Source organism: Nylanderia fulva, unplaced genomic scaffold, assembly GCF_048542155.1.
Source record: "Nylanderia fulva isolate GAGA-0341 unplaced genomic scaffold, ASM4854215v1 Scaffold45, whole genome shotgun sequence".
In the NCBI taxonomy this organism is placed as follows: Eukaryota; Metazoa; Arthropoda; class Insecta; order Hymenoptera; family Formicidae; genus Nylanderia; species Nylanderia fulva.
Window position 1 is genome coordinate 890,616 of NW_028190532.1, and position 27,936 is coordinate 918,551.

The following is a 27,936-nucleotide window of genomic DNA, read 5'->3' on the forward strand; positions in this document are numbered from 1 at the left end:
ACAGATATTTCATCTAATCGGTCGTCATAATAAATTTTCGGCGAATCACCGAAGGGAAAGCTATCCGCGTGCTATGGGGTCGAAAAACGCCGACGTCCTAAAATTTGCATTTTCCTGTATAATTCGAGCTTACAGACTCGGCGAAGCGGCTGACTCTCCGTCCCGGGATCCGATTAATCACTATGAAACCTCATTACACGAGCTATTAGCCCGTAACGATGCTCTGGCGCAGTATAAAAGTACAAAAGGCATTCGTGCTCCAACTACGCGAATATTATGCGTGCCGACCGACATGAGAGTGTTACGTGCGAAAGTTTCATTATAAAATCATTTCTCTTTCGCGTCTACATTTCTCGCGTAACTATGCGTAACTATGCGTCAAACGCAAATCCTCGACAGGAACACGCGGGATGCGCATTACAAAAAGAATATGGTCGTTTTGCCTGATAAAAAATAAACGAATCTAATTTAAACAATACATAAATAGACAGATGTAGTTTATTTAAAAAATATATATAATTGAATAATAATAATCAATAATAATTACAATCGAGAATAAAAAATAATATATTTATAATAATAGATTTTATATAAAAATAAATAATATATATATGTATAAATAGTAATAATACTAATAATATAATAACTGGAAGAGAGATTCGTCTCTATGAAAATTGAATACCTAGTCTTAAAACTACAATTAGATTCGTAACTTATATATTTTACACTGATTTCTCTCATTGTAGGTAATATTACTTAGGGTAGCTCTTAGATCTGTGACTTTTTATCTTTTTCTAGCTACAGGAATTGCTAAAAAAAGTTTCTTCATTCTGAATCCGGAAATAAAAAAAATTCACAACTTTATAAAAGATTAAAGGTTCATCAATTCTTCATTTATTTTACGCAAAATAGCATATACTTTGTTGACGTCGAACATCTTTTTATTTGACGAAAAGAAAGCCGAAGGCGCCAATGAGAAGGAACGAAAGAGGGTTAAATATAAAACACAACACAGGGGAAGAACGCGCTGATTCGTTAAATTCGCGTTGTCCAGAAAAAGCCGATGCGTCTCCAATAAACGCGCAGTGTTATATTCAGGAGTTGAAAATCGACCCGAGCACGGGAATACAAGAGAACCTAAAAGAGATACAAAACTTTCTCTCTTTGTCGAAAAGAAATTTGAAAAGAGAGAAGAACCCTCCCCAATCTTCCCCGAAATAAGGGTGCTAGTTTAAAAATTAAACATTCCGCTCTCTCATCTTGTGAATTAGATTAAGGAGACTAATTTGAATTTTCATTTTAACTCCCTCAAGCGAATGATTGAGAAGATGGACGAGCCCGAAGATGGATCGGAAAAAATTGGCCATTTTTTCGCCAAGTATACAATTCATCATTTTTTTTATTAATATACAACATATAAGAATTTAATCCCTTCTGATTAATTTTTTCTCAACAAGCTGTCAATCTTTGAGACTAGATTATTAATCCTTTGTTTTGCGATCCTATATGTCGAGGTAATTTATTAAAAAAAAAAAAAAAAAGAAACAATTGGGAATATTTTGTTAAAAACACTTCCAGAACGGCTGAATAATTCTGTCTTATAAATTCTCCGTAAAAATGCTATAGGTTGCGTAAACTCGCCACAATAATATATAGACACGCAATATCGGTGAATGTTAAGAGAAAAACGCGAGGTTGAAACGTTAATCCACCGTTCCAAAAGTGTCTCGAAAGGTTCAACGGTCGACGCAGAAGACGCGTTCGATGATTGCTTCGTTAAACGTGCAAAGGCAGATGCGCGAAATTTTCGAGGCGACGGTATTTATACGCGCCTTCGGCGTCAGAGTCCCGGGATTAGATCGCGACGGAGAAGAGACGACTTATTACGAGAACGAGGCGATTACGCAAGCGAGCGCAACTCGTCTCGGTGCCGAGAAAAACGAAGGGAAACCGAGAGAGAGAGAGAGAGAGAGAGGGATAGAGAAATCCATGAAAATGAGCCTGAGCCTAAATAGCGCGCGTTCCATCGCCCTATTAATTACGTATCGAATTACGTCAGTTTCCCCGAGGCGAACCGCTCGCGAAAATGACGGATTTGTGGTAACGACTTGTAACGCGGGATGAATTTCAGCAAATTCGCAATTGAAGATGGTACCGTAAATCGCTGCAAGATGAGAGAGAGAAACGGGTATGCTCAATCGAAGATCGTTGATCGTTGACGTGCACCGTCCTTGGAAAGACTGATGATCCTCGCGATTGTAATTTGACTTAAATGAATGCGACACAATTGTAAATTTCATCCAAAGTGTTTTCTCTCGCGTGGCCTTGCCTCATTGATGGCTCCGAAGAAGCCTTGCCAAATATGAAGAGAGAGAGACTACTTGCATCAACGATATTTCCTCCTATCGATCAACTGAGTACAAACAATCTCGTATATATGTGAATAATTCATGTCTATGCAATAGTATGTCCGGGCATATAGAACATCGTTGTTTCGTTGTAACAGAATTTAAATCAATTCTAATCTATGATATTGCAAAGAATATAAAATGTATCATTATGGAGAGATATATAGACACATATGTTTGTCTCATCCAATTATGGATGTAATAAATTCTTGATTTTGCATTTATATATATGTATGTATGTATATAAAATATGCGCGACACGCGGCTGAATCGATCGAGGAAATAGACTATACTTTGGATTTCGGTAAAAAAAATTAACGTAGACAGCACAGGCGATTTTTTCTTTTTTCACATATTTTCGCGATCGATGTAACGCGCGCTCGGCACAAATAATTAATTCGTAGCTTCGAGACGCGCCGAGAGTGATGAGTGCAGATATAACGGGAGAATATATAAGTCGATCGTGTTTACGCGCGAGAGGGCTCACGAAAAAGGAAAATCTCTCGGAAAAACCGCGAAAAAGAGAGGAAAACGCTTTTCCACGCGCGCAATTTAATCCAGCGCGCTGCAAGGAGAGTCGGGACCAGCGAGATTGAACGGATCAATGCGGAAGAGAGGCGTTTCCAAAGTGGGACTGACGGACGATATAGCGTATAGAGTCGGAGAGACGCAAAATCCGCTAAGCCGCATATTCTGGTGGCGGCGTGTGTCGCGATCATTCTGTAATAATAATAAACGATCAGCGTCGTTAGAGTCGCGTGGCAATAACGAACACGCATAAGAGAGATCTTGCATTTTTTCCTTCCTTTTTCTCTCTCTCTCTCTCTCTCTCTCTCGATTGGGAATATTCAAGGGGCCATACATACGGACCGGGGGATCGTGGAGGAGAAAAATTTTTGATTGAGGGCAAACACGAGATTCGACAAGAACTTACATTAATAATTTGCTCACTGCGATGCGCTTGAACTTCTACTATGCTCTAGTCAAAGAATGGAAAATTTGAAAAATTTGAAAACTGATAATATTCTATATATAGAAATATTATTTTAATTATAGACAATAGCTTTCTATAAATAACTCTCTCTCTCTCTCTACAAAGGACTACACACAAAATATATATATATACATTGTATTAATTTTTAAACCGAAACACACACACACACAATATGTGTATATACTTAATTAGTAACATGCTGTCTCCGAGACTTTTGTGTATTGTTTTTAAATAAAGAGAATATAAAAATAATTTAATTATATTTAATTAATTAACAACACACAAGGATAAAAACTATGCACCTTTTGTAATAATTGGACTTTTAATTTATATAGAATTATATAGGTCCCCGAGAGATTGAATGTGTCTCGATTTAAAAATTAACTCGATTTTTGTTATTGTATAAATGTACTTCGAGTCTGTATATCATTCTCAGTGATGACTGAATTTAAAAAACGTTCAAGACCTCTACGAGCCACGTGACGACCGGAGATATGGAGATACAATAAAGCGACAAAGAGACGAAGTATAATATAATAAAGGCGCCGCGAGCGCGTGCCGGATGCAATTTACGACAGGCGAACTTGAACGAAAACGTTTCGATAACTGGCGAATATATCCGCATAGAGATACGCGCGCGTTTCTTGCACGTACATGCGTGTGTGCGTGCGCGCGGCGATTGCGTAATGATCGATATATCGCTGGACCGAGGAATAGACTACGTATATAAATAGGACGACACTTGCTCGACATCTGTGTTACAAAGATACACTGAATTAAAAGTAATAATTTGCGAGGGAAGGGGATAGGGAGGGAAGGAAGGGAGAAGATAATATACAATGGGTTGGGGGAAATCTGCAGGTACACACGTGTGTTGTCCCTGTGTGTGCCCACCTTCGTGTTCCTGTTGCTGACGTACACACGCGCAATTTCCTCCTCTGCTCTGGTGAGCGTTATAAAACGATTAAGCACCGAGTTACATCAACAGACAGCTGATTCGGGCTACGTGACGGTCAATCGGCCGTTTCTGTCGATTCGTCATCCCTTTCCTGAATTAAATTCTAGCTATGATATAGACAGAGAAAGGGAAAGGGAAGACAGAAGCAGATCCAACGGTTTCAACAACCTCGGCTAAATCTAACCGTGGCTTAAGTTATCGCGTATATTCTCGTCACACATTCGACGTTAAACGTGCCTCCTATATGTGTATCTCTCATCTCGTACAAACATTGAACGTCGTCATCCTCGCGTACTAGATAACAGAGAGAAACTAAGGTGTAACGTCGCGATATTTAATTCATTATTTATTAATTACGTGGCGAGAATATGAATCCTTGCTCCTAAAAAGACACGTAGAAGTCAGTTAAACCATAGAGTTAAGATTGATCGAAACCGGAATCTGAAAATAACCATACATAGGGGTAGCTCGATAAAAGCTTCATCTGTCGGTGCAACACCGGGTCTTAAAATCTGAGAAACGCGAAAGATATTCAGGAGGAAAATTGCTCTAAAGGAGCCACACACTGCGGTGAACACGATGATTATACGTACTATTTTGTTACCTACTACTAATATTTACATGAAACGCTTGGCACTCGCATGCGCGCGAGTCGTAAACACGTCGGTTAAAGCTTCCCGCAGGTGCAACAAACCCCCCTGCCAATCGGGGGGCCAATTGGAAAAGAGACGAGCGTCAACAAATTAAATTGCACACACGAAATATATTCTGCAACAAGCGATTTCATTCGCGATAAACTGCTTGTACTTATTAGATAAAGCGAAAAAAAAATTTTATATACGCGCGCAAACGTATAAAGAGAGTACAAGAAATTGTTATGCTGCAGTTGCACTGTACTGCACTTCTGCATTTTATTATACAATTACTTATTACTGGAATAGTTCAACCTTCCGGGAACTATTCGCTTCGTGCACTCGGTGTACGATGTAGATATTATTTGCGGAGGAACATAATTCCACGTTTCTTATATAATGATAAATTATATTTTCGTGAGCAATTGATGTTTGCGCGATTCCACCCAATTAAACATAAAATTACAATTGCAAATCTGAATTGAAAATTATTGTCCTTTGATCTCGAACGATAACTGTGCACTCTGTATCATCAATGAACTATATTTGATCGTGATATAAGATTATACTTTCGCGTAAGAAATAGAAACTCTTTTTATCACGTTATAACATACGTTCTTGATGTGCCTACGTTGTTATTGACACGGCTCTTAATATCGCAAGCCGCCGGTCGATATTTGCTGGAAACAAATGGTCGAGATCCTACCTTGCTAAGAACGTCGAAAATCGTTATCGAACGTATAATCAAGAATGCGATAATTATCCTGTCGTCCTATTTTTATATCGAATGAAATATTTACATATCATTCAATAAAAAAATATTACTTGTCTCCCCTGATTAAAGTATCGATAATTACTTTGAAAGCTATTTTCATCTACATTATATCGCAATTAGGAATATAGCATTTAATGAAAATTCGTCGTGGCTGACATGTGAGAAAATTATAATAAAAAAAAATTAAAGAAAATATCGTTACTCGTGCAATGAAATATAAAATCAATACTGATAATTAATTCTTCCCAAGAATAATCGTACAATGTGACAAACATAGACTAGACTTGATTATTATTTCTCACGATCGATGCAAAACGACGCGAATTTTCACGGGGATGCACGCTCTGTCACGATGTGACCCTCTCAAATATTCTAATTGTTATCTTTCAAGAAGTTTTTCTTCTCCGACATATAGTTTTCTATAAACATCAAGCGAAAAATGTTACCTTGATAATTGGTTATCGCGTGAATTAATCTTCGTGACGAATCATTTGTATTTATGGTAATGGCGATTCGCACACATCTGTTTTATACATGTATTTATGCGCGTCATAAATGCGATCTTATATAGAAGTGACATCTAAAGGGCCGCAAATATGGCATCCAAGTTTCAAAATTATTCGTGACAAAACTCGCGTGACATTATTAAAAGATTTATATATATATATATATATATATATATATAGCTCTCCCTCTCTCTCTCTCTCTCTTCTAAGGTCATCTCTTTCTAGTTTACATTTTATCAAATTCTGACAGAAAACTCTGCACGGTATTATATATAGATGTTTGCTAATGGATAGCTACTTTAATTTGAAATATCAATATTGGACTTGGATCAATTGTCGGAAAGAAATCGAAAGCTGTTAGCAAACGTCCTATAACTTTATGATGTAATTATCTAAATCGAATAAAAAAAAGAAATGCGGGCGAAATATTGATTGCGGAGGACAAAAGTTAAATTAAACCGCAACAATGCAATTTCTCGAATATATTGGCTCCGTGTTGTGCAAAGAAAATGCAAATTCTCATTAAATTCCGAGCCGAGATAGGTATTGTAATAGTTTCATAACGTAAGTATGCGATTTAATGTGCTTTACGCGGATAAAGGTAAATCCATCGATGTGTTGCGGTAGCAAACTATCTGAAGATGCTTAAAATTGTTATTGACGGTTGCGATTAATATCTCGACAATGTAAACTGGTTCAATAACCACTGAAAGATAACCGCGACTTGCTATAAAAAAAGTTGTTGAAAAAAACAATCTCGATTTGACAAATCGGATTAAGATTTTCTTTTAAAAACATTGTCATATATTCGAATATAGGACAATTGTATCTTTTTTAATCAGAAACCAAATATGAACTCTCTTCTAGTTTCAAGATATAAATTATATGCATTCGTATTAAAATACATCACACATATTAAATCCGTTTGCCACGAATAAAATTCAATTGCCAAGATACCTGAAAATGCTTTTAGAATCCATGATATTTATAATCAATTTCGTAATGAATAAAATTGTCAGATTGTCTGTAATTAGACTATGCATAATTCGTACAAAATTCAAACAGTATGAAATTAAAAAGTATAAAAAGCTCTATAATTCCATATATGTTTACAACATATATGTTTACACGATTGTCACTATGAATTTACATAATTAAGGCGAGTAACAACGAAAATTTCCGCGATATGTAATTAAAGAACTAAGAATAATAGAATAAATCTTAACCACAAAATGTAAGTGAAAAACACGCGAAATTAAAGCAAATATTTTATTGCTTTTATCGCGATTGTTGTAATATTTGAAGAATGATTAAAGAAATTCTCGAAGAACTGTTATATTAATACAATTATGACAAAAGTGTTTGGTTCTATTATTAAAATGTTGGTTCTATTATTCTCAGTGCTTCGTTATTTCTTGATACACGCGGGCGTATAACGCGTATGTGCAAGCGCAATTGCATATCGCGTCAGCCAAGATCTCATTATTTGAAAATCTCGTCACGAAGCCGCGCCAAGTGCTTCACTTATTTCGCTGCAACTCGCACAGTTATGTCATTTTTTCTCTCATTCTAATTCCTTCATAACATCGCGACGTGTGCAAACCAACGGCGTGTACATTCGTATATATAGAGATAGAAATGACACACATACACACACACATATACATATATATATGTATATATATGTATGTATGTATATATAAACATAAAGTCCCCCTCTTTCCCCCCACTTTGATCTGCTCTCTCACTCGCGAAATTACACTCGCACGTGCAACGGATGCTTTGCTTATTTTTTCGCATTTCACATCTCATGAACCGGATATTGCAGAAGCTCACGATGATCCTCCTTCATCAATCAGCTGATCACTAGTGGTCGTAATCTAATGAATTATTAGTAAAATTCTGTTCTCGTTTATAACGCGCGGAAAAATATCAACAACATTAAGAATGCAAGTTTTCAAAAAAAAACTTATTTAATATAATTGAATAATTTATTTCCGAGCAAATATTTACAAGATTTTGTTTGTTTTTTTTCCTTTTATTTTACACAAGTCCGACAGTCTACAATAATTACGATGACCATATTTTCTGAGAAAATAAAGGACAAACTTGAAAATTTTAGGACTTTCTTTCATCATGTTTCCAAATCAGCTTGCGAGTGGAGATCGTCGAACAAAAAAAAACAATTTTTTATATTTTTATATATTTTGAAACTGATTCGACTATGTTGAAACAAATCCTTGGTTTCTTAAATAGATTCCATTGCACTAATATTCTCATATTACGACATTAGGCATTAAAACGCTAAATAAAAAATAAACAAGGACAAGGTACTTGAAATAAAGGACGAATGATTACCGTAAGTATAATTGAATCGGGAGTTCATTCGACTTGAAACGCGAGAGAAGCTCGCGGAAATCTCAGATCGATATTAGACGCGCGACAGACGAGGCGCAAGTTCAACTCGCTCGCGAATGCTTAAAGGGATAGAAAAGTTTCGTAACGTCGGTCGCACTTACATACCGCATTTTCTCCGCATTGTCCGCGCGCGTGTTAACCCATCGCCCCGTTGAATCGATCCTCCTCCTCCTAAGCCGGCCACGTCGCGCTGCTGGCGTGTGCCCAATCCAATTCCGACTGATCGTTTTACTCATTAACGAAACTTCGCGCACCGATATTGACGTCACGCGCGAAAGTGTTTTGCGTCGTCGTGTCTCGAGTAGCCGGTCTCGAGAGCGCGCGGATCTTGTTCGAGAGGAAGAGAGAGATGATCGCTCGCGCGTGGCTAATGCAATGTTCGATCGTGTAATCGCGGCCACCATTGCCATTAGCATTCCAATCGAGTAATCTTTACGTCGACACGCTTCGTTAGCGCCTGCGATGCTTATTAATTCGCCATCGATTTAGTATTTTTTACCGTGCCCTACATTATACGCCGATACTCTTCTGCCGATGTATTCTTTTTTTTTTTGTTTCTGGTCGTCGAGATCGCTAATCGCGCAGTTATACTTTATTGAAAATGATAGTAAAACTTGAAAGGATTTAAGAGTCTCATGACACGATGATATTTCGACGATTACACCCGCGGTTTACGAGGAAGCTGTTAACGCGATTTAAACTGTTTACAGCTCTTGATAGCTCCTCGTGTCTTCCAATATTGATATTGTAATAAAGATATTCCTATGCCAATAGAGTAACTGGAATATGATATCGTGTTACTGGGTTCTCTTTCTTCCCTATATATACGATTCGGGATGACAAGTATTTCTCTGTATGTTTGCACATTCATCTTAGAGAATTAATGTTTACATTATCTTTCAAGATAATATGTAAATAAAAAATGATCGGAAATGCTGAGAAACCGTAATAGTAATCGAAAGTTGGAAATATTCCTATGCCAACAGTAACCGGAATATGATATTATTGGACTCTTTCTTTCGTATACGATGATTCGAGATGACACAAGTATCTCTGTACGTTTGCATTATCTCCCAAAATAATATTTGAATTATCTTGGAAGATAATGCAAATAAAAACATCATCGGAAATGCTGGGCAAGAGAAACCGTAATAGTAATCGGAAGTTGAAAATATTCTTATGCCAATAAGAACCGAAATATGATATCATTGGGCTCTCTTTCGTATTAAATGATTCGAAATGTGAAGCACCTCTCTCTCTCTCTCTCTGTACGTTTGCACATTCATTTTAGAAAATTAACGTTTGCATTATCTTCCAAGATAATATTTGCAATTATTTTGGAAGATAATGCAAACGTTAATTTTCAACGAGAATGACATGCTGTGCAAAAGAAACCGTAATAATAATCGAAAGTTGAAAATATTCCTATGCTAATAGTAACCGGAATATGATATCACTTGGGCTCTCTTTCTTTCGTATTAAATGATTCGAAATGACAAGTACCTCTCTCTGTACGTTTGCACACTCATCTTAAAAAAATTAACATTTGCATTATCCACCGAGATAATGCAAGTAACAACATCATCGGGAATGAAATGCTGTGCAAGGGAAATCGTAATAATCGGAAGTTGATCGCATGCGGATGCAGCGTCACCGCGATGATGGACACGTCCGATTTGTTTCACGTATATACATGTAGAGAAATATTTCTCACACGAAAATACGTAAATTTTACCGCGGATATAAAGAAACTATATATGTATATAAATGATATATACCGTCTCCTCCAATTGGCCCGTCACGGCGCGATCGATGAGAAAAACGTATTTTATATATAAATTATCTCATAATTATTATGTGTATATGTATATGTGTACGTGTGTGTGACGACTAGTTATATATAAATATGAATCGTACTCACACGGGGAGAGTACGCAGATCATTCTCTCTCTCTTGCTTTCTCACTCACTCTCTTTCTCTCACTCACAACGAATAGAGAGGATAAGAGACAAATAGTAGACAACGAACGATGCACGATATGACTCGTTTCACAGTACGCTAGTACAGTATCTCTCTCTTGATTCGTGTGTGTAATGCAAGGATAAACGGAATAGACGAGCGGGGGAGGAACTATCGAAGGGTTGAAGGACGCTGGAAAGGAGGGAAACGTCATTCGCAAAGGACAACAACAGACTATATGTACAAGGTAACTTCGTGGTACGGTGATATTTCCGATACTACTAGTTAATCATTGAGAATAAACTTTACAGGTGGCCTCTCTTCCCTCTGTAAACCGGATCATAAAGTTGTCTTGAATAGACAAGAGTGGGGAGAAAAGGGAGAAATGAGTAGGAAGAGAATATGAAGATGTCGAAGGGACACACACATATATGTATATATATAGTATACAGCCGTTATTTATGTTATCAATGAATCGATTGACCGGCTAAAAAAACAGATTTCTCCATGTAAAAAGTATGATACTGGCGTATGACGTCTACTACACACATACGTAACAACCGAAAATTATATCTGTGCATCTAATTAATTTCTGGATGCCCGACGCCGGCGTCCCTTTTATCATCTCGTTTCTCTTTTCCTTCTCTTTATCCAAGTTCAGTCGCGAAAAACGCGCGAATTGCCACGTGCCGTATCTTTCTCTTTCTCTCTCTCTTACTCTCCCTCACACACACTCTTTCCCTCTTTAACACATTCCTTACGCGAGAAACTTCATCTCGAAAATCTCCGTTTCGCGTCGTCGAGAGCTTTGGTTACACGCGAATGCGCTCGCACGCGCACACACATTCATCCTTCTCTCTTTCTCACCTTTCTCTCTCTTACTCTCTCTATCTCTCTTTCGAAAGAAGCGAATCACCAACGTGGCGGCGGCGGCAGCGGCGACGACGACGACGACGACGACGACGACGACGACGACGACGACGACGACGACGACGACGACGACGACGACGACGACGACGACGACGACGACGACGACGACGACGACGACGACGACGACGACGACGACGACGACGACGACGACGACGACGACGACGACGACGACGACGACGACGACAACGACGACGACGACGACGACGACGACGACGACGAGGCAGACGCGACTACGACGATCCACCTCCTGTGTTACGAGCAACTTGCCAAGCAGACGCCGCGTTCAAAACTCGGCAAACTCCTTGGCGCACTTCTCCGTCAGCGAGATTCTCAAGGTCTCCTCTTCGTAATCGTCAAAGTTGCTGGTGTCGCCTGGTCCCTTGCAGCGCGGTATGAACGGCGCCTCTATTCGCTTCTGGAAGACGGCTATCCAGTCGGTGCTGGCGAACCACTTGTGGCCCTTAATGTCGTTCACGCCCGCTTTGAGGTTGCCGTACCTCTTGGTGAGGTCGACCTGCAGCAGGTTGCGCAGCAGATCCTTCAGGTCCGAGCCAAAGTGCGAGGGAAAGCGTGGCTTGCCGCTCACAATCTTCTCGTAGATTTGAATCGGCTGATCGGCGAAGAACGGGGGATATCCCGCTGCCATCTCGTAGACGAGAACACCCAGGGCCCACCAGTCCACAGCCTTGTTGTAGCCCTTGCTCAGGATGATCTCGGGCGCCAGATACTCCGGCGTGCCGCAGAGGGTCCACGTCCGACCCTGTACCCTCTTGGCGAAGCCAAAGTCGGTGACCTTCAGGTAACCCTGCGAGTCGATCAACAGATTCTCCGGCTTCAGATCCCGGTAGATCAGATCTAGGTAATGGAGATACTCGAACGCTAGGACGATCTGAGCCGCGTAAAAACGCGAGTGCGGCTCTGAGAAGCGGCCAACTTTGCGCAGGTGGCTGAACATCTCGCCACCGGGGACGTATTCCAACACCATGTACAGATAGGAGTTGTCCTTGAAGTGGAAGCGCAACGATACGAGGAACGGAAAACTGATCGCCTGCAGTATCCTCTTCTCGTTGAGGGTGTGCTCCACTTGCTTCAGCTTGACGACCTTTTGTTTGTCGAGTATCTTCATGGCGTAATACTCCTTGGTAGGTTTGTGCTGGACAATCATCACGCGGCCGAATGAGCCGGTGCCCAGAGTCTTGATGCGTTCAAAGTCATCGAGACCAGCGGTGTTGGTAGGATTCTTCTTCCACTTATCCTCAAACTCCTTCTTCGCCTTATCAAGGAACTCTTTGACGCTCTCGGCGGCATCGACCTTCTTGTTGGCAGTCGCGGCATTGTTGCCCATCTTAGCCGCGCTGGTGCCCGAGCCTGCCAGGGCAGCTCCACGGGGCTCGAGATAATCCAGAGGACTGCTACGTCTTCGTCGGTGTACGTCCGTGTCCGCCGAGCCTGCCAGGGCTCTGCCGAGCTCCGGTTTTCCTCAGAATTTTTGCCACCTTCTATCGCGCGCCGCTGGTGGCCGCCAGAGACGTGGTCCCTTCAGTCGGTGACTCCCCGGGGACGACGCGCGTTGTCGCGTGTCCTTGTATCCTTCGAGGGAGACTTTCGCGACCTCGACGACGACCTCGCGAAAGGAAAGGCTATATATATATATATAGATATATATAGATACGTAACGAGCGAAGAAGAGAGATGGAGATAAACACGCACACTCGCGCGATGGATCACACGGTACAAAAACAGGTTACACACACATACACGCGAGAGAAGCGCGCGCGCTCGCGCGGCCGCGAAAGGACACCCTCCCGGCGCAGCTCCAGAGTCCGAGTTCTCTCTTTCTCTCACGCTCTCCTATACGGAGCTGCTTTCTCTGGTGCGTCGCCGATACTATATATTTTCTCTCCCGGTGAACGTCACCACGCTCCGCAAACGGCGCTCTCGACCCGCGAGTGAGAGAGAAAGAGAGGGGGGGGGTAGGGACGAGGGAGAGATTCCTCCTTCTCCGTCGTCCTTCGGCGAGAGGCTCCCGACACCCGGAGATTTGGCGCGTCGGAAAAAAAATGGGTCAGCAGCGATCCTCGTCCGCGACTCGCGCCATCTTCCCTGTCAATTGTACCACTTGGTCGTCGTTGTCGTCGTTGTCGTCTGGCACGGTGGCGGCGAGGTGCCCGTTTTCTATCTCTTTCCTTTTCTCCCGCACGTTTCTCCGTCCCGTCCGTTTCAACGTCTGTCCTATCTGCGTGTTTTTCGACCACCACCGCAATATTACTCGTCTCACTCTCCCCGCACAGCGCAAAAAGTCACCAAAAAATTCCTCGACTGTCACTCGCACGTAGAGGACTCACTTTTTTAGTCACGCTCTTTTAGCACACTGGGAATATATATTCGCGATACCTCGACGTGACGATGGTAGTCGAACGACACCTCCGATGATGATGATGACACGTTAGCACTTACCCGTCCGTTCGTTCTCGCCTTGTCCTTGTTCCCCCGTGGAGAAGGTGTTGCTTCGCGTTCTTCCTCGCGACGTGAAAGAGGCGAAGACGGTGACACACACACACACAGAGAGGACCCGCTGGAGGAGGAGAGGGACGAGTCTCGGGCGAGGAAGCTACTCGCGCCCCGGCACCGACGTAATCACCAAGTGTCACGTCTCGCGGTCGCGTTCCGCACCAACGGAAGCGCACGGTGCCTAACAGCACCGTCTTGCACGACCCTCCGAAGAGTATGTAACGATTGTTCGTCGACTCTCGCACGCGTCGACAGCGATGACGTCGGCGGAGACGGGTACAACCGTGCCTAAAGATGGCGGCGCGACACCTCTTCCGCTGCGCTCTCGCTCCGTCCGTTCGTTCGTTCAGGGGGGTTTTTCGCACGAGTGCGAAAGTGACGAGGTGCCGCTCCGGGAGGCGAGAGAGCTACTGTGCGCCAAGAGTCAGCTGTTGCTTCCTCCTGTCACCGAGAGATGTAGCGTCACCGAGATCCGCGTCGAATCGACTGGTGCTGCCGCCGCGCGGCCACAGCCCGAACTGAGGGCGCGACCGAGTCTACCCGAGCCCGCTCGAGAGTTATCTCTCCTCCGGCGACGTCACGTGACGGACACGCGCGTACAGAAGCGGAACGTCGCTGCTTCTCGTCTCTCCGAGCGGCCATTTATTATACACCATTTTTCTCTCCGAGCCGCGAGGCGTTATTCGAAAATAGGATTGCTTATTTACTCGTCACGCTTCTTAATTAATGCGAATTATCGACGTATATAATTAAAGTGTATATGCGGTAATCTTGAGGATATTTTTAAAATATAAGCAATGCGTGTACATATAGATAAAAAAAACAGAGAGATTAATAAAACATATATATATATATATATATATATATACTGATTAATAAAACATATAATGATTGCTGAAAAATTATTGCTAAGATAGTTATATTAAAGTTTATATTAATCTGTTCTTTTGCTTTCTTTACGAGATAATATATGCTTTTGCTGTAAGAAAATATATTTTTCTTGAACTATATAGTAATCTATTATGCGAACTTTTTCGCGAAAAAAGACGCTGTTTGTCAATGTATCGCTCGGATGTGGAAAAAGCGAACAACAGCCTTGACCCGCTTTCCTCGCATATTCCCTGCATATATTCTTTTATTTCTTGAAAAAAGCGCGACCGTGCCGTAAAGTCAGGGCCCCGGTGATGTCTCAAGTCAGCCCTGAGACACGATTCGAGCTCCGCGAAGAGGATTGTGTCACGTTCTTCGATTTCGAGGACGGCACTCTCTGATTGTGAGTCAGCCGACCGAAAAACTTGAACATCCCGCGTCAAGGTTGTTTTTGAAATTTGGAAACGCTCCGGAGGTCGCGCGACCGCGCTTTTATCTCCGTCACGGACATCGTCGCCGGGGGCTTCCTTATTATCGCGCCGAAAAACGCACGAAGGAGAGGTATGCACATGTGGAGCGCGCGCGTATAATCATGGAGAGCGCGATTTTATCGCGCGCAATCTAACGCCGCACCCGATATGTCATCGTTATATGGCGTCTCGTCGCGATAAAAAGTTCACTCTCTCGCAAATCTCTCGCGCGCGTGTCTGCGCGAGCGAAACCTTTCTACGCCGTTGCGTTATATTGCTAGACTGCATATGTACGTCTTCGTTCAGGCGCTCTTATAAGCTGTCCTCGCTGGATCAACGACGAGCAACTTTTTCTTGCTTCCCAAGTAGCAAAGTAACATCATTAGACGTCAAAATGACGTCATTTTCACGTTTAATGACGTCAGTTTGCTATACTCACGGTTATTGTCGCTAAATGTTTTGACATATAATTTGACATATGTTAACTTGCGATAACATTTCGTCCCCACTGAAGCGACGTAATTACGAGAATATTTAGATTTTATTCATATTTCTGCGATTGTGTCATTGAAAATTTAAGGCAACAAGCGGCAACTTTTATTACTGGCAGCAGAAACAGGAAGGAACTTTAAGAAAGTTTCGACATCAACTAGCAACTTTTTTAAGAAACATGGAACATCAACAAAAAATTGCTCGTTGTTGCTCCAGTGAGGATGCAGCTTTATGTATAACGAATTCGATTGGATAGAATGATAGCTTTACACCATTCAACGTCGAGACTCGATAATGAAAATTTATATACCAATCAGCCAAATGCCTAGTCTAAAGTTCTTCAAATAATGTATCAAAAAAAAATCATATGTCGAAAAAATTATATTTATTATATAAATATCATCGATAATTTTCTTATCGTTTATAAACTTTCTCTTTCGCCTCTTTAATTTCTTAATTAAAAGAGATATTTTTTTCGCGCCGATTATAATTCGTTGAAATCAGTCTGTGTGCACATCGAGAACACACAACCTCGCGCTTTATCATAATAGTATTTTCTTATCGCAGGATTATCGAATCGAAGGAGAGGTCGACCGAGTCATCCATATATACGAACGGCATTAAACGAGGCTTGTAAGGCTTATATGTGTTTTATATTTTTGTAAGCAATACATATATATATATATATATATATATATATGTGTGTGTGTGTGTGTGTGTGTGTGTACATATACTGCTACTTGAAAAAGTTCGTCGCTTGGTGCTCGGAGATAAAAACAGAGCGACCATTGTACGAATGAAATCGACCGTCTTAATTCAATTCGTGTGTGAAATTATTAGAGACATAGAGTCCCTCGAGAGTTATATTTACGTAAGAATATTTCTTTCGAACTATAACGATCGATATTCCTTCGATAGTAATGTCAACCAATTTTTTTTTTACACTTTTCGCTCGGCCTCTTTAATTCCGATGACACGTGAAAATATACCTATTAAAATCGAGCGCGAGAAAGAATGAATCGGATCCGCTTTGAACGTGCGAATCCTACGAATGTCGCGTCGTCGGAGCGCCGCACAGAATATACCACGGTCAGAGGATAACAGACGAGACTTGTTGCTGTCAGTCACGTCAGCGGGGGAACCGGTTCGAGAGGCCCGAGAGTCGAATAAACGCGATCGAGAGCGCGCGCAGAGTCGTGAAGCAAAAATAAGGGTTTCGGCGACGACGTCGTTACTCGTTATCGGCAGCAACGGCATTGGTCTATTAATAATAATCGACCGGATATCGCGGTATCGAACCGTGGTAGATAGGTAGGTAGATAGGTAGGTGTACGGAAGGTTGAACACCCGCTGACCTGTGATAATCCTTTGCCGATTAGTTCCCAACTGTAGACAGAGGCGGCGCGGTTTTAGAACGGTCGACCGACAGGAAAACCGCGGAGAGAAAGAGAGAGAGAGAGAGAGAGGAGAGGGAGAAAGATAAGGGTGGCCTAGAGAATGGGAGGATGAGGGCGGGACACGAGGGGAGAACGGGACGAAACGCGAACCGGTTGCTCGCAGAGTCCAAAAGGTGCGATCGGGTCAGGCCAGCGTGAACACACGCGGCATTTTCGTATGATACACCGCCGCGTTGTGAACGCCACGTTGGATATAAAGGCGGAGATCAGGATATACATATATGCGTGGCGTATATAAATTATATCTACGTCGATAAATTTATATACCATCGTACGATGGCTACAATAATAATTGCTCGATTAATCACGTCGCAATATAGATTAAAAAAAATATTGGTCGCTCGAAGGAGATGTAGCGCAATATCTTGGAAACGAGCAACCTATACTGTGTGACTTGGTAGCAGAGGAGAAAAGAAATGTTTTATATATATCTTAAAGGAATGGATGATATTCTATAACAATATACGTCGCACACACGCACACACACAATTTTCAGACATAGGAATTTCCAATTAAAAAAAGCTGCTAGTACACGAAAGGAATTTTTTCTTAGAATTTATCCTGAAAATCATGGTGATCATCCCAGATAGCACCATGTCCAAAATTGGTGCAGAAGACATCATTACGAAATCTTTAAGACATCTTTAAAAAAACCTTATGATATATTTGATATCCCAAAGACAAAATTAATCGAACAGATTATTAGAGAAATATTAATCAGAGAAACTCATAAAATTTCATGATTTTCAGGGTAAATTCTAAGAAAAAATTCTCTATGTGTATTTTTTAACATATGATATTTTTATAATTATTAAAATGCAAAATGCGTATTCAGTTTGAAATTTTTTTCAAAATCTAATTTTTCATATATATTTTACATAATAATTATAAAAATGTCGTATGTCAAGAAATGCTAGAAGTTCAAATTGAAAATTATACATACAGTATATTATACATGCATACACGGAGAGAATTTTTTCTTAAAATTTACCCTCTGAAAATCATGGTAATCTTGGGACAATATGGTATTGGAAGAATTTTAAAATTTTCTTTGATTAATATTTATCATAATAAAAAATATTAATATATGTACATATATAGTAAAATTAATCGAATATATTTTATATGTGAAATAAAATTTTTCCAATACCTATATTGTCCCACGATTGTTTTTCACGGTAAATTCTAAGAGAAAATTCTCTCTGTGTATATATACATATAACATATATATTATATATAAATATATGTATATATATATATATATATATATATATATATATATATACACGCATATATATAATGTATAATGTATAAGTGTTATTTGTGTACTTTGTATCATGTGCCCCTCTTGTGTATCGCAAAGATAGATGCCCACATAATTTGCATGTATGCCACTGTCGTTTGCGTGTTCCAATATTGTTGGAGATACACAAAGGACCTGTGGGAGTTTGCTTGTACTGTTTAGGGTTAAACCCGGTTTGATTCTACCCTACAGGATGCGCGCGTCCACGCGCTCTCTATTGATTCCATGACCCGAAGCGGCGAGCCAATTTGTCGAAGGGAAGCACACTAGTTTCTTACGTGGAACATCTGGCGGAGAAAAGACAGAATACGTGAAATTACAAAACTCAAGAGAGAAGGCTATATCAAAATAAACATGCCAAATTTTCTTCCAGACTTTTTTATCTCAAATTAATCATAATATAATTAAAATAGTTTTTTTTAATTCTTCTAGTATCTCTCTCCTTATCTTATATATTATTGATCAAAAATGATAGATTTCCTATAAAAGTTCTTTAATTATTCTAAAAAATTGTACAAATGCGCCTCATTATTTTATGCATAATCGATTTTTTATTCGTTTTCTCTTCTCAACAGGATATAGAAATTTAATAAGCTACAAGAAAAATCCATCTTTTAAAGAATACTTTTCCTCCCTAATTCAACTTCTCTCGTAGTATACATATTACATGCTTTACATGCAAATTATTTAATAGGTTCCTTTACGCTTCACGCGCGCTTTCACGAAGACTTTGCATAGATCGTCGCAAAAACGCAATACTGTGCTCGTATCCTTGAGACGATATTTATTCGGGGCGCTATTAATAAGTGTATTCGTATGTAGGCTTCACTGGAAATACATGTCGACCACTGCCGGTGTATTTCCATTTCTAATTCTGATTTCTCTCTCTCTCTTTCTCTCTTTCCACCTCCTCTCTTTATCGCGCAGAAGCGTAAACGCGAGTTACCACTCGGGAACCTAGACCTGAAAGTGCATGGCAAAGTGCACCTTAATAAGAGCGACGTATCGCTAACGCAAAGTGGAAATTTGGTCCAGCGAAATGAAAATTTAGATGTCCCGCACCGCTATCTTTAGCGGTCTCGATACTGCAAAAGCGAATAGGTATATAGGTTACTATCGTCGGAATAGACATCCACTGACCCAGTAAAAACGGGCTCGGCTCTTATCGAATCACCCACGACGACTCTCAAATAAGCCCACCACCGTACCGTGCTGAAGCGGTTGTATCGAGAGCCAGATAATTCGCGACATAATTAACGCAAATGTCGTTAATTTATTACGACGGTTTACCACAGGCGAGATTGCGTAAGGATTCTAAATAAAAAAAGAGAGAGACACAAGTCACTGCCACAAATTTTTCTCGGCGGAAACGTGAGAGAAAGAGAGAAAAGAGGATGAACTAATTGTAAAGAGCGAAAATAGTCCATTCTTATACAAATGCACGAGGATTTAGCATTGCTTTCCCCCATGAAGTTTGGCCGAAAATTTCAAGCGAATCTATGAGCGGAATAATATGTTCGGATCGGTCCGATTTCATCGAAAGATGAGACATCTGGCCACCTCGTCTCACCTGTACGGCAGCTGCTGCTCGCTCTGGTTATCTTCGTGCTTACGTGGACTGCCGGCACGTGTGCCAGAACAAAAAATGTATTTACGGAACGGACGAAACGGCACGCTGTTGCAAGCTGTGCCGCAGCCAAAAATTGCGCGCGCTCGCACGATGACGATTAATAAAATATTCCATGATACATAAATAATTCTAAAAGGAGAGAGAGAGAGAGAGAGAGAGAGAGAGAGAGAATATGTTTATTAGAAAAATATATTTTTAGAATATAAATCCTATATAGTCTTCTAATATTTTTTATATGTTATTTTTTCGTGGAAATTAAAATAGAATAAATTATATTATTGACAAATGTTTTTTCTTATATTCGACCTCTTTGAACTTTTTTATCAAACGTTCAGTTATCGCACAATTACACAGTTGAAAAATTTATGTTAAATTTGACAGATATCACATGTCTCCAGACGGTCAAAAAACAAAAAGTTTTGTGATAATTTATATGGATATGTTAAATGAAGAAACAAATACTGTATTAATATATTTTAAGACAAATGAAATACAAAACTTTACGTAATTTAAAATAAATTTTGTGCAAAATTAACACATAGTTTTAATGTAAAAATTAATTCAGAATATGTCAACTTTAGATTTGATCATTCCTAGTTATATCATATAAAATAAAAAATTAATATTTTTTCTGTAAATTTTAACAGATAAATCTTGTCACTAAATAAACCAGAACATATTTATTGTATAAAATTCAAAACAGATACACATTGTGTTATTTTTACACCTTTCTGTTATTTTAATAATTTATCGCGTTTAAGTTCAATTAACACACGAATGAGTCAAATATATAACATAAAAATGTTAACTTTTTTAAAATTCGTCTTAAAAGCCAGGATTATTGTGACAAAAATAATTCCGTCCTGAATATAAATATTAATTTCGAAAGAAGCTATATTGTATATGTATATTTCTTCCGCGATATTCCCGTTTCCCGCGACAAAAGATTCCTCGAGAAAGCGGAAGCCCAAGGGACAGCTATATACACTACGTAACCGCAACCTGTTTCTAAAAAGAGATCGAGCGCCGGTTCGAGAGGGCCGATTTCTCCGGCGCGACGAGGAGGGAAATCTCGCATTCGCCGAGTTCGAGAGCAACATGGACGCGAAACCGGCGCGAGCAACGAGCAACACGATGCGCCGCTCGTCGCGCACCTTTCCCGCACACCGGAAGTGCTGCCATGCCGCGAAACTTCTAGAACTTTCCCAAGCACGCCGAGCATAGGACAGGATCCCCGAGTGCTCGAGTCTAGAGTTGCCAAGGACGAGCGAGACGATATTTTAACCATCCATCAAATTATTCCGCGAGATGCGAGATCTCGTATTCGCGCCAAGCGAGGCGCGTGATTGGTTTGAATATGAAAAAAAAAAAAAACAATAAATAAATCGCCGGAAGCGTGTAAAAATGTTTCGATGCTAGAGCGTTGTAATTGTGGACGTCGTCAGGTAGGGAAGGCAAGAGAGAAGGGGACTCGAGATGGTGTCGCTGCCATCGAAGCGAACTTTGCGCCGCGAATAATTGAATGGTCGTGTTTGCGACGTCGTATTACCTTTATTTGATCTGCTTTCGAGCGCCTTGCAGCTCGTGGACAGTAATCGTTACATATATGTTTTCGCCGATGCTTTCGAACGTGATCTCTCTCTCTCTCTCTCTCGTTTCTAGCATACTTTGACATTTTTCTACTCACCATCGCGCAGACACGATATCCGTAACCTCGCTTCGAAGATATAAACCTCTGTGATATAGCCGGGTCTTCCTAAAATTCCAAGGAGATAATCAATACCCTTATCCTTAGATATATAAACATTTTACTAATGGACTTTGATATTACCTTCGTAAAGCTTAACAGGGTCAGAATACTTGATGCGAGCACGCGATAGAATCTCACGATAAAGACGCGGGACACCCTGAATAAGATATGCGAAACGAGGAATAAATATAACGGTTCGTTCACAAGAGAGACGTATCGATGTATAGGAATTGGGAATCGAACCGCATAAACATGCAACTTCAGTCGATTCAATCGAGGATAGCGAAAAATGTTAACCTTACCATCTCAATATTATATATACATCGCATTCGTAAATAAAAAAATCGTTCTACAATCTACAATACAAAAAAATTACTAAATAAATGAATAAATACGAGACAAATGGCAAGGGGGAACGCTTTATATATATATATATATATTTATAAATACTTACTTAAATTTTTTCTTCTCTTTCGCAACGCATATATATATATATATATATGTATTATTAGCATATGATACGCGTAGAACAACGTCGATAATAAAATATGAATACGACGACAGTCGATGAATAGGCGATAAGGCGAAATAGAATTTTCTTGGTTGTTTCTTTTGCGTCTCGCGTATATTATATTCGCTCGATTTCCTTTGTACAGAGAGACGAGAGACGCTCGGCTCGCTTGCGCGCGCGCGTCAGCGACGCCGCTCGCGGCGCCATCTGTAAACGAGCGGGAAAGAAAAGCGTTTGAAGGCCGCCGGCCCGCCGGCCGGGCCGGAGTCGCTCGGGTCTCGGGCGAATCAGTGCGCGTTTCCCTCTGCCATTTGCGCGTCGGTACGCGGCAGCGGTGTTACCGGAATCTCTCTCGACGTGTGCTTACCGGTGCGTAGAAGAGGAGGACGCGTAACCGCCGTGTCTGTACGAGGTGTGCTTTTTACGAGTCCGGTGCTGTTCCTGCGTGGATTTCTCGCGATCAAATCGATCGGTATGGCGGACACAGAGGCCAAGTGAGTATATACACGCGTCCACCGGTGCGTAAATACGCGGCTATCGATTCGTCTCAGGGGGAGACGAAAAAAAAAAAAGGAATCAAGCGGACGGCGTCGGTTCCCCTTTGGCGCGCACGAGATCGCCTTCTCGCTCGAGAGGACGATCTTCGCGTCGTCCCCCCAGGATCGTATCGTTCTCGACGACGACGACGACGTCGTTGTCGTCGTCGCGTCGTCGTCCTTATTCCTCGTTCGCTTTCGAATTATTCTCTCGAGAAAGGCTGGCGAGCACATGAGGAGAGAGGATGGGGCGACGTGCGGTTCGCGCGGGAGGAGGATCGAGAGGGTCCCCCTTCTCTCTTTCTCTTACAATATCTCGTCGCGACGATATTCTCAGGCCGATTCGCGGGAACGCCTAACGATCGCTGGAAATTACCTGCCGCGTGCTCCACTTGCGGCGAGGTTTCATGGCGGCTTCGTCGTCTTCCTCACGCCGGGGATCCTCTCTCTTTCTACTCCCCGTCCTCCCCCCGCGTCGCGACCGCCCGCCCTCGCACGATCGAAGACGAGCGCATCGTCGCCGATCGGCGGCCTCGTATTCCTTTTGTCCCTCGCGCTCTCGGCGACCACTTCGCTCGTTTGTTTACGTCGCCTATGTTCATGACGTACGTGCACGCGCGCGCGCACGCACACATACGTAGGGTTATAATATATACATTCGTAGAAATCACCACATGCACATGCGGTGTTTTCCGCGGGAATGCGGGAACCACCCTCGCCTCGGAGAGGACGAACGAATATATACACGATTCCTTCGTCTGTCGATTGTCATCGTCTTTTTTTTTTTTTCTTTTTTCTTCTGTTATTTTCTCCCTCCCATCGCACAACGTCTCGGGAGAAATCGTCATCTTATCGCCGGTCCTTTCTCCGTCACGCGCGCCGACCTGAAAGCGGTCGACGACGTATCGATCTGCCAGAGCTCGTGGAGATAACGGCGGTGCTTTATTGCGCGATATTTCCCGCGGAAATCCTCCTTAGAGAGTACGACGTACGGGATATGTAATCGGTTAATCCGGAAAGAGAAGCTTCCATCCTCGTGGAAAGATCGACGCAAGCGAGAAAAAAAAAGAAGATATATATATATCTATCTATATATTATTTATATCCGTCTTTGATCAATTATATACCGGCTCTCGAGACGAATAATAGCGGTTAGGGATAACGGCATTCTTTACGTTTCTACGCACGCGTAAAGAGAGCGATGTTGAAAGAAGGAATATATAAAGAGAACGCGTGTATATATCGCGTTATGTACCATACTTATGTATATATACGTACACCACAACACGATTCGCCACGCTGAAGCGAGTGTTCGTGGTAGTACATAGTGTAGTGGTGTAGTAATAATAATGGCGATGCTTGTTGGGGCGGCCGGCGACGCGAAGAGGCAGAGGGAGCAGGATAATATTAACCTCGCTAGGTGCCGCCACAGTTGGCGGCGTCCCTGTCTCTATTTCGCTCCGTTCGTCGCGTCATCCTTGTTGCTAGCCAGCAATGTGAAACGGCAGCAAATACCGAGGCAGAAGCGCGCGACCTGCAATTTTGAACGGGAAATGTATATCGCGCCGGCTTTTTTCTATCTTTTTTTTTTTGCGGTTTTTATCGCGGTTCACTCATAACTCTTACGTTCTATCATTATACGTCGACAAAAAATCACTATTCTAATTATATGAATGGAATTGAACACGTTTGATGATATATTTCTGTAGCAAACGATTAATTTCATTGTGATTCTTACTCGTAGAATCAAGTGTTATTTGTATAATTTTGTTAAGATACGTTTCTTGAGAATTTGTATTAGAAAATGATGTGAAAGTTGCCATTACGCACTTAACAATCTTTTAATATTTTTTTTTGTTACACGTAGAGCATTTGATATATAACGTATACTTATGTATTATTTTTACTTACAGGGAAACAAAAGTCACTACCCCTCAGAAGAAGGTGGTCGAGGAGAAAGTAGTGGAGGAAGAAATTGATGAGGAAGATTCTAAAGCATCTGAAAATGGTGATACCATAAAAGAAACCAAAGAGAATGGCTCGAGCGAGGAAAAGGAGGTTGACGAGAAAGAAGCAGAATCTACAGAAAATGGAGATTCTACAGGTATATATTAATTATTAGCAGACATTACTCTGTTGCATAATTGGATTTCAAAGGGAGATGTCTCTGTAATAATGAATACATTTCTTTTTATTTAATTTCAGATGCTCCCGCCGACAGCTGTTGCATAAAGAGGAAATCAACAGCTGGAGCTGAGGCAGGAGAGGATGCACAGGACGGTGCGAGTCCCGAGAAGAAGTCGAGACTCGACGAAAAGTGCGTTGAAGCCGAGAATAACGGCGACGCGGAGGAGGCCACGGCCTAATATTCTCTCATGTTTATTATTGACAGACCTAATCCATAGACGCAATTTTAACTACCGAGTGTGAAGCCAGGGCAGATCGTCTGTGCATTTTCAGAGAAAGAATGGCGAGCATATAAGAGCATATAAGAGCAAAAAAATACAGAAAAAGGAACATTTGACGTTTATTGCATTAAAGACTTTCTGTGTTCAGGATGCTTGTGTGTCTCCCATAGTATTTCTTACAACAAATTGGCAATATCGATACGAGTCCGATATTTATCGAGAAATCATAATTACATGTGATTAATGTAAAGCTTAAACAAACCGTGCTCTCTCTGTACTGGCATCCACTGCATACATATTATATATTCACTTAGCGTTAGTGTCTTAAAGTAAGAAAATATACCGCGATAATGTTTAGAAATAATATATTTCTAATTCATCAAGAGAGACAAATGATAGTGCGATGTCTGGAAAATGGGTACATTGTGCAACATAATATTTCCAACTACTGCTAGTCCTCATTGTTTCCGACGCACAGACACACATACTGTAGCTTATACATATAGACACACACCTTGAACTATACATCGGAGATAGAATACAGATATTTTTCTGCGAATCAAAATACATTCCCAAAAATAGATTATGACTGTTCGCCGATGAAATTGTTAAGAGAGCGCCATTTCTATAGCTGGCATTAAATGTACATGTTTCAATGATATTTTATTTATGTAAAACTAACTTTTACAAGAAAAAAAACTGGACTGTTTATATTTTAGAAACTATTAAGTTCTGCCAACACATATAATGTGTTTGACAAAAAAGATTATTTTTTTGTTTTCAAGAAATCTTTCAAAAAGGTTACCATAAATGATTTCTAAAACGTGTGTGGTCGTTTTTAAAAACTGAAATAAATATATTTCTTTTTTTGTGTAATTTTTCTTACGAGGCGTGCAGTATACACATATAATTTGTCTTTTACCTCAATTTTCGTACATTGTACCTATGTATGTTTAAAAACACTAATGAATGAAAAGATTGGTTTAAATTTTGATAATGACATAGAAAATTATCGGATAAAAAAATATCGCAGTTGACACAGAAAATTATCACAATTTCGAAATTGATTGACGTAATTAATTCATTGATTTGCATGTTGAAAACTATATTAGATAGTTGTCAGACAAGGTATCACTTTCCTTTTTAGTTGCGTTTGTGTAATGTTAGTTTCAAAAGTTTCAATATCATTTTATTTATCGCTAAAGTATCTCAGTCATACGATAATGATTTGTATAATTTTCAACATTATTTTGCTTCATGTAATAGATATATTTGTCAATCAGTGGAGGTAATAACATTGTATGATTAAGGTTTAAAATGGTAAAATGTGTTCAACAGCTAATACAAATAAAGATGGTTCTCTATATTGCGTAAAATATTATTTCCTCCTGTGTACAGAGATATGATTTTTCAAAAATATAATAGGATTTTATACATGAAATTGTTGCTATTTTTTACACATCTATATAATCTTAATATTTTATGAAATTTTATGCTTGGGGAAAATATGAGAAAGGAAATATTTAGAATAAAATTAATTTATGTGAGCGTTTGATATGTATAAAAGTAAGATATTCACATATAAAAATAAATACAATTTATAATTTTCTGCTCCTTCATAAAATTCGCGGGTGACAATCAAAAGAGCCATCTATCATACGAGTGAAAACTTACCATTGTAATTGTTTAGGTTTAGACTTTGGACAATACATTTAGAGTTTAGAGATTTTTCAACAATACTAATGTACAGTTATATTTGTTTATATATTGTTTGAACAATTTATAATTTTTCGCTTAATAACATATAATTTTTTTTACATTGAAACGCTGTGTTTCAAATTCTAAAAATGTTGCGGCCGTTTTTCTCCAAACCAGGTGAGGTTATGTATGATCACATGTTTATTATAATTTCATCAAGTTATATTCTGTTCTTATACAAGGAAATATTAAGATTTGCGACGTATCTAGTCAATAAAAAAGAGATTATATTTGTATTGTCATTTTAAATAGATAATTTTGAAGATAATTTTATACTTAAATATAATCTGCATATGTATAGTTTAATGAAAATATATTAGAAAGTTTCATGTTATCTGCAATCTCTATAAATTGTTAAAAAAAACATTAATTATTCATACAGTAACTTTATTAATTAGGAGAAAGCATGTGGCAGGAGGATAAACCTGATATCGATGCCCATTCGTCAACACAATTTGTTTACAATGCGCATCATTCACTTGCACTTGACATGCAGCGTCAACGACTACCCATCTTCAAAAACAAAGATCACATTATTTACTTATTGGAGAAATATCAGACCTTGGTTCTAGTGGGTGAAACAGGTTGTGGTAAAAGCACACAAGTGCCTCAGGTGAGACTCGAATGTGTAGTTTTATCTTTAAGATAACTCAGAAACTA

General features: G+C 40.2%; 3 protein-coding genes and 2 long non-coding RNA genes across 11 annotated transcripts in view; 3 read left to right on the plus strand and 2 right to left on the minus strand.

Moving 5' to 3' along the window:
* Positions 1–24,639, minus strand: part of LOC114943241 (uncharacterized) — a 42,275-nt gene extending 17,636 nt beyond the window's left edge. The window contains exons 1-4 of one of the 5 annotated variants that reach the window (XR_014925616.1): positions 22,518–24,639; positions 22,145–22,220; positions 22,001–22,069; positions 16,348–17,309 (exon numbers count right to left, since the gene is read on the minus strand). This is a non-coding gene — a long non-coding RNA (uncharacterized LOC114943241). Of the gene's footprint in view, positions 1–16,347; positions 17,310–18,655; positions 18,971–19,207; positions 20,302–21,679; positions 22,070–22,144; positions 22,221–22,517 lie in introns of those variants that run through there. The other 4 variants (XR_014925614.1, XR_014925617.1, XR_014925615.1 and 1 more) reach the window with 4 other exon arrangements.
* Pka-C1 (Protein kinase, cAMP-dependent, catalytic subunit 1) lies at positions 3,433–14,669 on the minus strand. Its single transcript, XM_085486594.1, has one exon. It carries the CDS (start codon positions 12,923–12,925, stop codon positions 11,864–11,866), a length of 1,062 nt encoding a protein of 353 aa, XP_085342720.1. The 5' UTR covers positions 12,926–14,669; the 3' UTR covers positions 3,433–11,863.
* LOC114943242 (uncharacterized) lies at positions 15,146–19,057 on the plus strand. The gene is made up of 3 exons (XR_003821982.2): positions 15,146–15,522; positions 16,491–16,556; positions 18,876–19,057. It is a non-coding gene; the product is annotated as an uncharacterized LOC114943242 (long non-coding RNA).
* On the plus strand, positions 22,819–26,884 carry LOC114943240 (uncharacterized). 2 transcript variants are annotated; one of them, XM_029318837.1, is made up of 3 exons: positions 22,819–23,068; positions 25,024–25,214; positions 25,316–26,884. In XM_029318837.1, the coding sequence occupies exons 1-3, from the start codon at positions 23,049–23,051 to the stop codon at positions 25,474–25,476; spliced, it is 372 nt and encodes a 123-aa protein (XP_029174670.1). In that variant the 5' UTR covers positions 22,819–23,048; the 3' UTR covers positions 25,477–26,884. The 2 variants fall into 2 exon arrangements, with proteins under 2 accessions (XP_029174670.1, XP_085342722.1); XM_085486596.1 differs by lacking the exon at positions 22,819–23,068 and adding an exon at positions 24,445–24,665.
* A 284-nt stretch (positions 26,885–27,168) lies between these two features.
* LOC114943244 (putative ATP-dependent RNA helicase DHX35) overlaps positions 27,169–27,936 on the plus strand; it is a 71,859-nt gene continuing 71,091 nt past the window's right edge. For both annotated transcript variants that reach the window (XM_085486592.1, XM_085486593.1), the window contains exons 1-2: positions 27,169–27,393; positions 27,675–27,889. In XM_085486592.1, coding sequence (XP_085342718.1) covers positions 27,366–27,393; positions 27,675–27,889 — 243 coding nt within the window. In that variant the 5' untranslated portion in view covers positions 27,169–27,365. The remainder of the gene's footprint in view (positions 27,394–27,674; positions 27,890–27,936) is intronic.

Excerpts from the sequence above, each read along its gene's own strand:
- Pka-C1 (XM_085486594.1), bottom strand. The coding sequence starts at position 12,925 with ATGGGCAACAATGCCGCGACTGCCAACAAGAAGGTCGATGCCGCCGAG.
- LOC114943240 (XM_085486596.1), top strand. The coding sequence starts at position 24,460 with ATGGCGATGCTTGTTGGGGCGGCCGGCGACGCGAAGAGGCAGAGGGAG. Across the intron at positions 24,666-25,023 it reads TGCAATTTTGAACGGGAAAT|GGAAACAAAAGTCACTACCC; the intron begins GTATATCGCGCC and ends TTTTACTTACAG. Across the intron at positions 25,215-25,315 it reads AGAAAATGGAGATTCTACAG|ATGCTCCCGCCGACAGCTGT; the intron begins GTATATATTAAT and ends ATTTAATTTCAG.